The sequence below is a fragment of the Meleagris gallopavo genome, chromosome 7 (genome assembly GCF_000146605.3).
Source record: "Meleagris gallopavo isolate NT-WF06-2002-E0010 breed Aviagen turkey brand Nicholas breeding stock chromosome 7, Turkey_5.1, whole genome shotgun sequence".
Lineage (NCBI taxonomy): Eukaryota > Metazoa > Chordata > Aves > Galliformes > Phasianidae > Meleagris > Meleagris gallopavo.
In genome coordinates this window covers 6710051-6723751 of record NC_015017.2, presented here as the reverse complement: position 1 = coordinate 6723751, position 13701 = coordinate 6710051, and the positions used below count along the sequence as shown (strand labels likewise).

Sequence of the window (13701 nt, the reverse complement as noted above, 5' to 3'; positions counted from 1 at the left end):
CTTTCCTTTCCTTCCTTCCTTCCTTCTTTTCTCCCCCCTTCCTTCCTTTTCCTCCCTCCCTCCCTCCTTCTTTCCTTTCTCTGTCTCTGTCTCTCTTTCTTTCTTTCTCCTGAAGAGCATTAACTACATCTAACATCCAGCTGTTTTGTAAGGCTGGTATCAGATAAGATTTTGCAAGTGACACTCTCCTATTTCAAATCTCGAAACTTTGGCAGAAGCTGGGTGAAGAAATATGACCACTTCGTAATCCGCAATATAACTAAGGGAGCAAATGTAACGGCTCTGAAGCATCACCAGTAACATCAGTGCCAGAGACAACACTTCTGCCTTTTCTCCCTTTAATAAAGCAAGAAACAACTCCAATTCCACCTCCTCCTTTAAAAACTCAGTCTGCACAGACTTGGTTTCAAATCAAAAACAAATATGGAAAATAATGAGAGGGATATTTAATGGTCTCATTTTCCTAAGTTTAATATCTTCCAAGGATGTGTGATCTACAGTGTGCTTATGAAATTTGACGTATTTCCAAGAATATATATATAACGTTTTGAGGGGATGGGTTCCCCAGGCTTTCATTTAGACAGAAGGGGATGTATAAACTTCTCTAAGCATAACCTTGCCTGTAGCGTATTCCTATAAACCAGTCGGGAAAAATGGAAGAAGAGGAGTAGCCCCATGACCTTTTCTGCCTTCAGTCTTCTAGATGATCTAAGAGCATATAATTTCTGTCGATAGGTACATATTTATCATCTGTTTTTACCTTCAAAAACCTGGAGGAGGACTTGTATGTGCTACCACAGGCTTTAAGAAAAGATAGTCCTTTTTTAAGAAAAGATAGTCCTGATTGCCATTATTATTCGTAAATTTATCAACAAAGAATGAATGTTTGCAAGGTTGCATATAGGTAAGCGCTAAAAATTTCAAACTGGAACTCTTACTGCACTCAAGCCATACCCACCTACTCCATTCCCCATCTAATTCTTTCCTCTTGAAAAGACACAAAATAATTAAACAAAAACCTGTTTATAAGCGTTCCTAATATATCGTCCTTCCTTTCTGAGTGTTTTAATCTCAAACAGGGACTCAACATAAAGAATTCCTAGCACGCTGCCTCCTAAAGCGTACATACAGCAGTTAGATTTTATTTTAAAGCTTTAACTCGGAACTCAAACTAATAAGGAAGTTCAGTAAGTCTTCCCAGTGATATTTAAAGATACAGTCATTATCTCAGAAATGAACTTCCTGACCGGATGTTCAAGACAATACATTACAATGAAAACACTATATTACATTAAAGCAAAAAATCTAAACGGAATAGCAATGAAGGGTTTCTGACTCTGGTGTCCCCCTGCTTTTAGAGCAGGTGTGCTTTCTTGATGACCTCAACTAAGTTCCTCATGGACTGCTGGGTGCGCTTAGGAGAAGCGTCACACGACAGGTTACTCAGGTGGCATTTACACATCTTGGCTACAGCTAAGGTAGGCCCAAGTCCATCTTAGCTCCCTTCTGGGACTGTGAGAGAGGATGTGCACGTGCTTCATTTGTAGCAAGTGGAATCTGCCAATTCATCCAGCCAGTTCCCCAAAATTAATGTTGTCTTCTATAAGTCACTGTCTGTGTTGACTCTACATGCCTAAGTTGATGATGAATGTAAGCCTGAAGACTAACACATGTTACACAAGTCACGTGGGCTGGATAGGGGATGGATTTCTTTCCTGAAGGATTTAGAGTTCTTACGCTATTTGATATTTTTACATGCAGCAAGTAAAGGTGCCTTCAAACAATGGCACCTGATACACCCATCTGGCACTGCTCATGCCTGAAGTCCAGCTGTCAGCCAGCAGCAGACATTTCAGCCTAAACACGCTCAGAACTTCGCAAGACACAACACACATCAGAAAACCTGAACTGTTTCAAACTGACTCCATTTACAAGCTGAAATGGATTACTAGGACACATAACTTTTCTTCTTGGAAGTTGCAGAGAATTTCTTATTGCACAATATCCAGATTCCAAGCTTTTGAAGAAGTTCAGTCTGAGGCTGTACTCAAACTGCCATTCCATCTATTACAACAATTCAAAGAAACATATAACCCAGAGGTATATCTGACAATCCCAAACTTAGTGTATACTGAGCAGTTTCCTTAACATCTTTCCAAGTCCTGTCTGCTGGCAGGCTTTCCCAAGGAAAATTTTATATTGACTTACATTTGATACTAACCATATAAACATTTTTCTTGACAAGAGAGAGCATTTTAGCATGTCTGGAAAGTCTATTTTGAATTGTGGAAAATGTGGTTTCCCAGTCCATCACTGCCTTGCACGTGAATTCACAATGCCAATAACCAACAACTACAATCTCTTTCCTTGTGAGAAAAGCAAATTGAGCAGCGTGGAAAGGAGCATTCCAAAGAGAGGACAGCACTGGACATGCTAGGGGATAACTGGCATTTTGTCAGCCTCTGTGTAACTGCATCTCTGTAAGTAGTATGGAAATGAGCCCAGTAAGGAAATGTTACTACACCATGAAATAGGAATGTGGCTGGGAAAAGAGAGTACTCCCTCACACTTCGTTTGCATATTGTTCTTCTACCCCAGATATATACTCTCTTAAGCCAAATATGTGTTTCACTTCAGAAATGTCCAGGGGTGCAACCAGAGAGTGAGGGAAAGAGACCTGACACACAGGAAGGCTCACTTAATTGGAATAAATAAAACTGATGTTTGTTCTTTTCATGTTAGATAGTCCTTATCCCTCTGAAGTCAGAGAGAGGTAATATGCAACACATATTTAATACAAATTATTTATGTATACTACCTTCTGCGGTAAGCAGAGAAAGAATTCAATGCATGCATTTGCTCAAATTTTACAGTATTGTCATCACTGAGTATTACTGGAAAGCAGTGTATAAACAGGAAAAACAGAAATAGAAAAGTGCTAGTGTACAGTACACTGCATTTCTTGCCCACAAGACAGCTTTCTTCCCAGCTGCCCCACAGCGCAGTGAGGAGGGCTGCTGCTGCTGCTGCGAGCGATGCAATCTGGCTACCAGAGCTGGTCGCTGGTCTTGCGAATCCTCCTCCTTTCCAGGTTGGCCTAGGCAGGTAGGTTTGCCATCAAATGGCTAAGGGAGGAATTTTTATGATTTGTAGCATACAGACCAGGGAAGGGTGTGGTTTTAAAGGCATTTGGCTTTCCTTTGCTACAGCTTATCTGGCTGCCACTAAACGAGCGAGTTGTGAAGTTATTCTCTGACTTAATACAGGCATAAATACATTGCAGATCTTCTAAATTCACCAGAAAGAGAAATGTTCTTAAGGAAGGTCTGGTCTAAACTGCTTGGCAAGTAGGAACAGAACACATCCAAAAAAGGTCAGACATACTTGTGGAATGTCAGTTGTTTAACTTAAATAACGATACCACACTTATCTCCACAGTAAGCTCAATTATCCAGTATGAAGTATTTCTTTCCTCCCTCCAAATTCCATGCTCATTGCTGCTCAGTGAACACACACACACACACACCCGCTCGCACTCCTAGACCCCATGAGCCGCTGGTCAGTCCCAGAAGGGACCAAAGCAGCCTGCAGATGTGCAACAGAAACTGTCGCAGCTGCGGGAATGCTTTCACACTCCTGCTTTATGTCAAAGGAAAAATCCTGCACACTGACAAATATTTTTCATATATCACTCTAAAAAAACTATCGTGTCACAAGTGAGGAGGACTTTTAGGCTGTTTTCTGTGCACAAATTGCTTAAACAAAGCCTCATGCTGCCGGGGGAGAAACAGGCAAGTACAAAGAAGAGCTTCAGATACAAAGCTGGAAGCGAAGACTTATTACTTGTGACAAATAGCTTCCAGACAGCACCCAGCCAGCAGTTCAAATGCTATTCTGCATTAAAGGAAACAGTCGCAAAACTCTTCAACGCCTGTAACAGGAAAACAAGTAAGAACAAGAAGAAATGCAGCACAGGCAGAGAGCACCGCACGGTTCCTTTAGCCACAGAAAAACAGCAAAGCGAAGAGCAAACTTAGGAGGGTAAAGCACACTCCTGGAGCTTCCAGCTTCAGCGTTCACTGCCTGACTGCTGGGTTAGTGAAGGAAAAGTGTTCTGGTGAGATCTGTGAGTACATGTTTCTTACCAGCTATTAAAATGATTGGTTTAAATAAAAAATAAAACAAAAACATTAAATCATAAGAAACTTGAATTACTCACCGTCCTGTTGTGCCAAAATAACTGAGGGTTGAAACACGGCAAGAATGAGCAAACTTACTTTTTGCACAAAGCTCATCATGTCTAAATATTAGACATGAGACTCTCTGTGCAAAAAGAAAAATGGGGGGGAAAGAAAAATCTATTCAAATTAGCAACATCGGTTGTTCCCTGCCCTTCCAGCACCGGGCCATGTACAGAACTCAGCCACAAGCATTCCCCAGCTTTGGCCTTAAATAGGAAAAAAATTGGCTTACTTTAGTTTTCCACCCCCTTTACTGAAATTTGAGAAGACGACCCATCCCCTAACACTAAATGAATGATTAATATTTCTTTTGGCTTTACAGAAGAATAAAGTCAACTAAACAAGATATACAGCACATCTGGAGCGTTTGTGCGTGCCTGAAGTGCATGCTGAGCCTTTACACGCGCAGTTAGTGCACGCCGTGTGTGAGATGTATGGATGTGAGAAAAGGAATCCAGCCATAACCTCCCTGGGGCAAAGCATTTTTCATGCAAATCAGCAGTCACTGGGTACAGCCCAAACACAATTTTTAATTCTTAGTGTTCCCCGTTTGAAATGAAAGGTGAGCGCCTTAGGTGACACCACAAACTGAGAAATCTCAGCTATGCATATCTAGGTATTTTTGCTGAGGAGCCATCGGAGTTAATGAAGGGGGGGGGGGGGGCTAAAAGCTGCAACACTTCTGTTACGGTGCTTTTCTCGCATCAGACACTGGGAGAAATGTCACATTATAAAAAGTAATTTAAAAAATATTATTCAGAGGCACTGATTTCTCAAACTAATACTTTTCAAATAATTCAGCTTTATGATATTATTACTGCATTTGCAAAGGATGCAGAACAAATACCATCTGTTTCTTTACTCTCTGCTCTTCAAACAGGAGGGCACATCTGAAAATAAATCTACTATTTTTTATTAGCCTCATTTCTTTCTTTATTCCATATAACACTTCACTGAGAATAAGGAGGATCAGAACGTAGAAATCTATTTCCCAAATCAGATGCCTTAAGCAGATTTTATTACAAACGTAGATTCATTCAGAATGTAGATTTAATTAAAAGTTGGGGGAACTCCACAGTAAACGCAGAAAGCTATGTCACTGTGCACCTCTGATAAATCAGCAATCAAATTAATTACTATTCTCAGCTAATTTACTCCAGCTGGTTAACTGCAGGAGTGCTCACTCATTTACTCTTAAGTATCGCTAAGATTACAATTAGCCACGGAACAGTCTCTTGTCAAAATGCATTTATGCATTATATCCCAAGATCCCCAAAATCCTAATCCCAAAAATGGATTAACGTTTCTGCATGCATGAAAAAAATAAATAAATCGAAGCATCTCGAGGTTATCTTTTCATCTGATAGGTATTAGGTCTTACTTCAAAACCTATTTATCTGAAATATATTTGCAATTTAATGGAAAAGTTCACTTCTTCCTAGGTCACTTAGGGTGAGGCAGGCAGAAACAAGTACAGAGAAGTCTTAACTCAATGCCACTTTCAACATGTGCAAAGGGTCTCTTCAGTGTTTACACACTCATAAGGTATGAATGGCTTCATGTATTCCAAAAGTATTACGCACAGCTTTTTTTCAAATGAATTAAGTACTCTCAAATTGTCCATTTTGTCTGTGTTAGGATGGCAGAGTTATTTTACATAGCTTTAGGCTTTCATATGCAGTATCCTGCTACATAATAGGTTAGGTTATTTGGCTTATAAATTTCAAGTAGCTGCAATAAACAAACAGGTAACCACCTGCTCTTGAGCTACCCTAGCTAGGAAGTTAAAATGCTTCAATCTTTATGCATATGCCTGTAAGCTTTCTCTTCTTTTGAAGTTATGCTCAGGACACAGCTCAGAACCACAGTATCTACTAATAATTGGACTGATTTGTTCGGTGCCCTTCAACAGAGATGTATAACAGGACCAGCCCAAAGGAGCATCTTCTGATTGCTTTTCTGCATGGGTTAGCAGAACTGTTATTCAGTGACTAAATTGCCTATCTGTGTAACTGCTTGCTGTAGTTCCCTGCCCCTGCAGTCAAAATGAATTTTATCTTTGTGGAATATGGTATAAAAAATGGGTCAACCGTAGCTGTGTACATGGCCAAGGGTATAGACTAAAATATTAAAACTGTACAAGTGCAAACTTGAATCCAGGCTCAAAATGCTTTGTATTTGCCTATCTCTACGAGGTTCATTGAACCTAGACGTTGGATTAAAACCATTCTCAGCTATACAATGAAAGTTAAACTGAATTAATTATTTATCAAAATTGTACTCAGATAAGTTTTCTACTGGCACTTTGTTTCTCTGTATTAACCCTTACATCTTTGTCACAGTAATTATTCAATGTACATGGAATGTCATGATTATTACATGGTAACCGTTCACACTGAAATAGCCAAAGAAAAATGCAAGAAGTTTGACCACGATCTTTGACTTAAAGCCACTTCATATAGAATTCTATGAATTTTTCTGCCCATTTGACAACACCGAATATTTCCTTACAGTTCCTGAGTTTATCCTTTTTAAAAAATCGAGGGCAACCTGGATTGTTCACTGTCTACAATAAATTACACTCCAACTAGACTATGAAGCCATATTTCTCATGACATGCTATTTGCGATATGCAGTGTGGAACCAATCTTCATGCTTCAGTTCGTACAAAAATTAATTATGGGGTTCCCGAATAGAAAAATGACCAGTATCATTTGATGATTACACCCCATAAAAAAAACAAATTACCTATAGACATTAGCCTCCTTGAGTTCTGTGTTATCTTTGTTGTGTCTCATCAATGAATGGCAATGATCAGCTTCACTGGAGTTTCTCATTAACGCTAGCTTCACGTAAGAGTGGGTGTAGTCTCGATTTTATATTACTACTGTAAAACTATAAGGCAATTGCCTTTAATTACCATGAATCAATTCCTTTTGGTAGGACATTCACAATTCTGTTTGATTTTAATTACGTGAACAGACAGTGCTACAGCTTGCCTTGAGTATTCACGGGCACTTTCTGAGCAGAGGCTTCCCTTTCACATCCTCTTCGCAGGAGAAAAAACCCAGTTATCTTGATTTTTGAGTCTTGCAGGCAATGTAGGAGTATTTAGTGGGCAGATCTCATCATCAGGAATGTAACGTCTCGGCATCTGGACTAAGCTGGAAGAAAAAATTCATATCATAATCAGAACATTCACATTTAGAGAGAATCTGGAACACTTATTTGTTATTGAAGATATTTTCTCTTTACTGTAGATAACATGGAAGACACGTCGATCCAAGCATTTAATCTGAACAGTCAGTCTTCAAATTTTTGTCACTGGAATTACCATTGTGTTAGAAACAAGAAACTTGGTTTTGTTCAGTGAAGACTTTAATGACAGTAGAGAATTGTGGAATTTAAAAAGAGGTGTATGACTTCAAAGAAATAAGAAGCTGAAAATAGTGCAAATGATGACCAAAGGCAAAAGCAAGCAAAAATGAAAATGATACTTCACTTAGGGAAGTCTCCTCAAATGCCACATCACCAAAGTCTGCGTTAAGGTCTTCAAAGTTTCCTTCATGGACTACTATTTTCCTTGGATTGTACTCTTAGTGAACAAACACACACTGCTAAGATACATCTATCACACTGCTTTCTCTTTCAGGTCACCTTTTAGAAACAGTTGATCTATAGGAAAACCTGAACATAAAACCACAAAACAAACAAACAACTTCCTAGCACTTTAATCCCCTCCTCTTTATCCAGCGAGGATGTATCAAGCTGCAGCCCAATATGTAACATAAATTGTTTCTCTTTATGTGCTAGAAGTAATGCAAACTACAGCCAAAGCACTGATTACTTATAGAACAATCACAGGAATTAAGGGAGTCTCCCATCTTTCCATTTCACTGAGATTATTTCCTACAACAACGGGAATCAAGCTTTTGAGATGAGCCTCTTTTTCACATGCTTCTGCTTTCAGCTTTGCACGGCTTCAACTTTTTTCACAAATGAAAATTCTTTTTTTGCAGAAGTCCTCTGCAGATTAAATAAAATCCTTCTTCTGAGTCATGTTGGGAACTAACTGTCTTACAGCACAGCTGTAAAGGCTCTTAAAGTAGAGCCAACATTATGACTGCACTAGGGTGAAGCAGACAGCACCCACAGCATTCTCTCTTCACAGCAGGAGGAATGCAAGCCAAATGAGTTTAATGACCTTTGGGTGTACTGAATGCTGGGGAATTCAAGATCTGTGGCCAGGGCGTGGTTTTTGTACTGAACACACACCTACTTCTGTCGCCAATGATGAAATCTGTTAATTTAGAACACTGGCGCATTGCCTTGGAGAAGATGCTCCTCCTTTTCACTGAGGTGTCAGACTTACTTTGCAAGGAATCCTTTCTGTTCATCTCTAATTCTGATTTCTACTGTACAACTGAAAAAAACAGACTTGCACTTTTTTAAAGAAATAGCATAATTCCACCCACTTAATAAAATACTTAATAGAACTTCTGGGTAAGACTTTATGTCAGGACAACGTCACGCAAAGGCTTTTGCACTCTACATATTATAGCTGCTAGATGAGCAACAGAAGTACAGAAAAATAGCAGAAAGGATATAATTAACTTAAAATAAACTTGAATGTGAGTTGGTGAGCTATATTTAATTTTACACGACTGCCAAAATTTTGTTTTCCTATATCTCCAAGTCTGTCAAGAGAGCAGCTTGAGATCACACCAGCATATACAGGAGGTAATCCCTGCAGCACAGAATTTGCGCAGGAAGCAGGGGTGCACCAGGTAAGCCCAACTGTGCTGTTGGCTCGGCTGCCTCAACTCAAAGCTCTGCGGTTCCAGGCAGTACATGGAGTTCCCAGCAGCACTCAAGTGTGTTGCGCTATAGCTGTTGGTTCACATGGGACCTCAGAAGAGAAAGGTTCCAGATTTTAGGTCTCAGGACTAGCAATCCTGCACACTTCATGAAGTTTTTTGGTTTTGTTTTTTTTGCATCTTCTAAACAAAAAAAGAACAACAACTGTAATACACAGGCAGGAATTATTTAATTCAAATTACTGTTTCACATTTTTCTGTTCTCTGATTTATTGTTTTTCTAATGAGGGAACAAATATTCTTGTTTGCGTTTACTAAAGAATAACAGAAGGCTATCCGTGCTCAGATGACTCATCCTTTTGAAAAAAAAAAAAAAGAAAAGAAAAGAACACAGGACTAAGTGTTTTAACTCTTGATCTGTTTGGAATTAACACAACTCAAAGCAGAAGAAATTAGCGAGGAAAAATTTTTTTTTTTAGAAAACTCTATTCAAAATGAAGAAAAATGAAGACGTGAGTAGGTCAAGAGAATGCAGCAAGAGAAGATTCTTCTGTGAGTAATGAAATCCTGGTCTTCAAAATGAAAAAAGAAAAAAAGAAAAAGATTAAAAAAAATAATAATGAAATTCTGATCTTCAAGATGAGCACTGGACTAGTTTTCCCTGACTGACTGCATGAGATGGGTATGATGTTCTCTTCTGGATCAGAAGTGCTCCACGTGTCAAGAGAGCACGTGGGTTTCCTAGAACAGAGAGGCAGCGGTCAGCTGCTTCTCTGAGCGGAGTGGAAGATGACCAGCCCTGCTGCTGCTGGGTGGCCTGAAAGGCTGGCTCCTCACATCTGTTAGATGGGATCTCTTCTGATCCATGACCTCGTTACATGCATTCCTCTCTTATTAACTCTAATGTATTCTCACAGATCCCATGATGCGTCTGCTATCGGAAAGTGGGAAAAGTTAGGAATTAAATTGAGCATTGTCATGCACAGAAGAACTCCTATACTATTGATCTGAACCTCTTTTATCATTAAGCTCTCTATTGGCTTGCAGGTTCTTGTCTTAATATCACAGAATAGAAAATTCTATATTTTATATTCAGACTTGTAAAAAGCAGAAACATATCAAATCAATATTGATAGCAACTCTTCAGACAAGCCTGGGAAAGTTTGTTTTTTTTTTAGAAAATCTGGGTAAAAAGATGCCACAAAACCACCCCCAAGTAATAACAACAAAGTTGTGGTGGACTCTGCTAACAAAGTTAAGTCGTTAGAAATAATCAAGAAAACGGAATGAAAATACCACACAAGCATTATTCTCCTTCCTTATGAACTCTGCGGCACAAATCGTAGTAACAGTGGTATGATTCCAACAAACACCGAATTCCATCTTTTTTAAACTACTTTTTTGTACTCCTTTTGCCTCAGCCTATCCAAATTTCCAGCCTGCCCATAAGCACATCCTTATCGCCTGACTGTAATGTAACATGGATTTTCCACGCACAGCGGGGACATCTGTTTACACAGGCATCTACGTGTTCTTAAGACATATACTTTTCTATCTCCACTATTGCCCCAAAGACCCATGCTTATAGTGTGCAAATTATGCATACTGTAAATTTTGTAAATGTAATGCATTTACAAAATCTATACTTCAAAAGTGTTTGCCATTGCTTTATTTTCCAATAGTAGCAACAGAGCCCTATTTATACTGCCTTGACCCAGGCCTGGGTTGCTATCGGGCAGTCCTGTTATATTTGTGACAAGAAAAGTATTTTTCTCAGACAAGCTACCACATAAAATGTAAATTTACGGCCTGCCCAAAAACCTGTATTTTAACTACTCTGTGAATACAAAAATTGATATGCTCATTTAAGATTCATTTACTCATTGTGTCTTAAATAAGAAATTTTCTGTCTAAAATAAGAAATTTTCTAAAATATTCAAAAATAAGAAAATTTTCTGTATCCTTTCTTAACAATTGCGTGTCATGGAAAAGTAGAAATAAATATCATAGAAAAAAATATACATTACTAGTAGAACAATGTAATATTTTTGAAGTGAAAAATCTTCTTACTCCATAATTTAAGAATGGAGATCATTTTATACACACATCAGAAAACTCAAACAAGTGCCTACTCCCATAGAGTATATCAATGTTACAAGGTATAGAACTTTTCTTTTCAAATGGCAGAACACTGAATACACCGATGAGGTATACTGAAAAACAAGTCTATAAGCTAGTACTGTGATTACAGAAGCCATTTTGAGAGTAAAGATATAGAGTATGCCTTGAAACAAAAATATACCTCATCCCACCTTCCCTCAGCTGACCTCCCCATCCTCAAAAGGATGTTTCACTAAACTCCTGATAGAGATCAGTTAAGTTCCAGGATCCACGATACTTAATTAATCTTGCTTACGGAAAATTAAAAGAAGTAGGAGCAGAAAAAATCTCTTGATGGATGCCACCAAGATATAGTGGTGTTTAGATTAGAGATCAGGTCTGGGTCATTCTTCTCTGATGATAAACAGATATTGACTTTTGCAGTTTCTGTGGCTTGAGTCAACTATGTAGATATTGCAGGAGAGAAGAAAAAGAAATTCCTCATTTAGGAATATTCAAATCTCCCTCTCCAGAGGGAGTATCTCCTTGGCATACAAAGAGTGCTGATCCCCAGCCATTCTCCTCTTGTCTTCCCTTGTTCCCCTGCTTGTCCTTGTTCCCAAAGCCATTCCAAGCACACAGCTGTCTGGAATTTATGAAACAAATGGACACGTACAAAGGACTAAAAATCTGACCTGCTGTTATGAAAATCTAGGGTTTTTTGCACAACAGAGAATTAAGTTTGTTTCCATTCCCAGCACTCTGGTCCTGTTTTTGATTTAGAAATTGCACTTCCTAATTTATAAAGGTCAGGAGGTCAGTGTTGTTATTGTACTATCTTTCCCATAAGCTGTCTTACTGTGCCTCTGTATGTCTTGTCACTGTGAACAAAAGCACTGCATGCTGTTATGTCTTCCAGCTCTCAAGATCACCCATGACCACTAGCAACTGCTCAGAAAAAGGAAAAATATTTTCTTTTCGAAACTTAATGAAATTTCAGAGTGAAGAACAGCTTCGTGTGCCTTCTCTAGATCTCTGAGAATTCATGAGGTGTCATTTTGACTTTACGGCAAACTGTAACATGAAGAAAACACAACAGTTTCTAAAAATATAAAAAGAGGATACAAGAAGAAACATAGAATCATAGAAGGACTTAGGTTGAAAGTAACTTCAAGGATCATCAAATTCCAAGCCCGCTGCCACAGTCAAGGTTGCCAACCGCTAGATCCAGGGCTAGATCAGGTTGCCCAGGGCCTCATCCAACCTGGTTTTGAACACTTCTAGTCATCCACAACTTCTCTGAACAGCTTATTTCAGCACCTCACCACCCTCTCAGTGAAAAACTTTCCCCTGACATCTAATCTGAATCTTCCTTCCGTTTAAAACTCCTCCCTTGTCCTATCACTATCTATCTTTTAAAAAGTTGATTTCTCTCCTGTTTACAATCTCCCTTTAAATACTGGAAGGCCATAATGAGGTCTCCCTGCAGCTGTCTCTTCCACAACACTGAACAAGCCCAGCTCATTCAGCCTGCCTTCATGTGAGAGTTGCACCAGCCCTCTCATCAACTTCATGGCCCTTCTCTGGACCCTCTTCAAAAAATCCAGGTCCTTCCTCAACTGGGGGCCGCAGACCTGAGTACGGTACTCCAGATGGGGCCTCACAAGGGCAGAGATGGACAATCTCCACCCTGCACTTTCTGACCACCTCTCTTCTGATGCAGCCCAGGATACCATTAACTTCCTGTGCTGCAAGTGCACGCTGCTGGCTCGTGCTAAGTTTTTGATCCACAAAGACCCTAAATCCTTCTCAGCAGGGCTGCTCTCAAGGAGTTCTCTAAGTCTGTATACATATCTGGGATCACCCTGACCTAAGTTCAAAACCTTGCACTCGGCTTTGTTGAATCTCGTTAGATTCACATGGCCCACCTTTCAAGTTTACTAAGGTCTCTCTGGACATACTCTCTGGCATACTTTCCTTCTGCTGTACCAACTGCACCACTCAGCTTGGTGTCATTAACCCCAGTACTGAACGAGTTCTGTTTTTACTGAATAAGAACATGTGAAGATTGCCACGTACTTCAATTTTGATCCTCATCAGCCAAGTGCCATTTACTGTTATTTCTTAGAAACATCACTGGCATTTCTGTCAAACTCGTATCTTTGGAGCCACAGATGTAACACCACCAAGTGACAAAGTACATCTTTTCAAAGTATTATCCTGCTTATTCGTTTCTCTTCTACTGATGTTCAAATAGCACAATCACCACACTCGGGCCACCTGCATTTTTGATTGGACTTCTGATGATAGAGACCACATTTCTTAAATACAGACACAAGTCGAAAACACTACTGAGGAAACTTGTAGTTAACGTTATTGTAAGAACAGTTAGCACCTCTAAAAATGTGCATGAGTGCAATTGACAAACAGCTGTCCTGCTGGTGATATTTATGTTTTAAGCTAAATCAGGGACTGAAATATAAAATCTATCAGAAAACTAAGAGTTTTGATGATACAGACAGTAATGCTTACAAACACTTTTT

The 13701-nt window shown here is 39.2% G+C and overlaps 1 protein-coding gene and 1 long non-coding RNA gene across 4 annotated transcripts in view; both read right to left on the bottom strand.

Annotated features, from left to right (window-relative positions):
* Nucleotides 1–4433, bottom strand: part of COL3A1 (collagen type III alpha 1 chain) — a 67261-nt gene extending 62828 nt beyond the window's left edge. Inside the window, 1 exon segment of the mRNA XM_010713346.3 lies at nt 4220–4433. Coding sequence (XP_010711648.1) covers nt 4220–4298 — 79 coding nt within the window. The 5' untranslated portion in view covers nt 4299–4433.
* A 513-nt stretch (nt 4434–4946) lies between these two features.
* LOC116216797 overlaps nt 4947–13701 on the bottom strand; it is a 71985-nt gene continuing 63230 nt past the window's right edge. For 2 of the 3 annotated variants that reach the window (XR_004160273.1, XR_004160274.1), the window contains one exon: nt 4948–7405. This is a non-coding gene — a long non-coding RNA (uncharacterized LOC116216797). Of the gene's footprint in view, nt 7406–13701 lie in introns of all 3 variants that reach the window. The other variant, XR_004160275.1, reaches the window with a different exon arrangement.